The sequence below is a fragment of the Gossypium hirsutum genome, chromosome D13, assembly GCF_007990345.1.
Source record: "Gossypium hirsutum isolate 1008001.06 chromosome D13, Gossypium_hirsutum_v2.1, whole genome shotgun sequence".
Taxonomy (NCBI): Eukaryota; Viridiplantae; Streptophyta; class Magnoliopsida; order Malvales; family Malvaceae; genus Gossypium; species Gossypium hirsutum.
In genome coordinates, this window is record NC_053449.1 from 36,930,202 (window position 1) to 36,932,186 (window position 1,985).

Here is a 1,985-nt window from a genome sequence, read left to right on the forward strand (position 1 = left end):
ATCAAAAACACTAAAAACATAAAAATAAATATTCCCCAACAAATTAAATTTTTTTTAAAATTTATGTAGACTTAAATAACACTAAGATAAATACAACTTAACAAACAAATGCCTCTAAAATAATAACAAAATTAACAAATGCTTTTAAATTAATAACAAAATTAATAGTAAAATAAGTTTTATACAATATCCAAACAATAACAATAAAATAGTAGCAACATAATAATAAAATGGTAACAAAATAAAAAGAAAATAACAAGAAAATAACATTCAAAACCAAAAAAAAGACAGATTTTTTTATCTTCGGGCCGGACCATCCGGCCCAAAATACTTTACTCGAGGCCTTATTTTTTTGTCTAAGCTCATTTTTCAAACCTATATTTTTGCTCAAACCTTCTTACATTTATATTTCAAATGGTCCTTCGGCCCAAGCTGATCAGGTCTAAAAGAGGTTGAGGTCTAAATAGGTTGATAGATATGAATGATGTGGATCATTTGGAAATTTGGTCGTTGAGCCTAGCAGCTGCTGTCACAGAAGCTGAAACACCGGCAGGATGTGTGGTGAGGGTTGGATCATTCCTCAGCTCTGCAACCGCCACCCCTTCTGCATCTCTTCTTGTTGCTGCCTTATCTGATCCCAACCTTTCTGTTGCATTCTGCCATTCCAAATATATTTCACCTTCTTCAATCAAATTTCCACTAAATCCCTATATTTTAAATTTTATTTGGTACTACTAGTAGTAAGTAAGTTACCGATAGGACATCACACAACTTGGTTTTCTCCTCTTCTCTACTCGCCCTAGCATTGAGAGTGGCAGCCGACTGAGCAGCAGCAGCAACCCCACCTGGCATTATGGAGGTACGACCGGTTGCTCTCACTTCCGCAGCCTGTATGGCAGCAGCATCACTCCATTCCACCGGCTTATTCCCTGCTGTGAGAGCCGTTGCTTCCAGTGCTTCTCCAATAGTGATTGGACCACCCCCACCCTCTTCCTCACTCTGTTCACAAGACGAGTAAGGTCCCGATGTCAACGGAGCTGCCTGGCTATATTGTCCGATAACCTGCAGTGCTCACAACAACAACAACAACAATATATATTTTAACCATTGAAACTTTTTTATATTATTCGTTGATAAGATAGTCAGATAATTTTAATTTTCAAAAAGTAACCTACAAAAATAAAATATAAACAAAAAAAATGAAATATAAATCGTATAAAAGATTATACAAAGCTAATATATATAAACGCCTCATATATATATGTTTAGGAGATGGCAAATTGCTAATGCTTTACCTCATTATCAATAGACTCTGTGATTATACGTTTGCCAGCGAGATGAGTCTCTTCAACAGTAACACCACTGTCGACATTGACATCTTGGTGACCAACAAATCCGGCTTTCTCATTCTTCATTGCCGCAGATACCATGGCGGCGGCTGCGCAACCCTTCTTGGTTTCGCCAAGCAAGGCGTTCTCCGCCATCTGCATCATGGCGGCATCTTTAGGCGCCACCGGCTTCTCGGCAAGTTTCCCTTGTACATCGAACACATCTCCGTATTTGATCGCTTCTTCTTCTTCAGGCTTCCTAAGTTGTTGTTGGCTCATCTTTTTATTCAACTTTATTCTTTCTTCTTTTAAATCTTGTTTTGGGTTCCAGTTACTTGCTAGAGTTTTTGAGAAATTTATTTGATGAAGGAAATAGAAAGAAATTAGTTAAAATTTAGATTAGACGTGCATGGAACATGCAAGGTTTGGACACGTTAGTTTCGGATGCAGGGAAACGTGGCGAGGAAAGAGATGAGAACGGTTTTCGGCAGGGAGGGCAAGTGGAGCAATCCTGATATTCAATTTTTAAACGTGGCATAAGATGATGTCCTGGTCTACGCTTAGTGGACACATGTATACTTTTTGTTTTCTTCAGGAATAATATAAATTTTTACCTTAAATTTTTACTAATTCAGTTTATAAATTCGAATTTCAAAA

General features: G+C 37.2%; 1 protein-coding gene across 1 annotated transcript; it reads right to left on the reverse strand.

The window, feature by feature from the left end:
- Nucleotides 1-242: 242 nt before the first annotated feature.
- On the reverse strand, nucleotides 243-1,685 carry LOC107919048 (late embryogenesis abundant protein D-34-like). Its single transcript, XM_041109733.1, has 3 exons — nucleotides 1,296-1,685; nucleotides 754-1,062; nucleotides 243-656 (listed from the first exon to the last, which is right to left on the reverse strand). The coding sequence occupies exons 1-3, from the start codon at nucleotides 1,605-1,607 to the stop codon at nucleotides 492-494; spliced, it is 786 nt and encodes a 261-aa protein (XP_040965667.1). The 5' UTR covers nucleotides 1,608-1,685; the 3' UTR covers nucleotides 243-491.
- Between the last annotated feature and the right edge of the window lie 300 nt (nucleotides 1,686-1,985).

Coding starts and splice junctions, on each gene's coding strand:
- LOC107919048 (XM_041109733.1), bottom strand. CDS start 1,607: ATGAGCCAACAACAACTTAGGAAGCCTGAAGAAGAAGAAGCGATCAAA. Junction 1,063..1,295: donor CAGAGTCTATTGATAATGAG/GTAAAGCATTAG, acceptor TGAGCACTGCAG/GTTATCGGACAATATAGCCA. Junction 657..753: donor AGTTGTGTGATGTCCTATCG/GTAACTTACTTA, acceptor TTGGAATGGCAG/AATGCAACAGAAAGGTTGGG.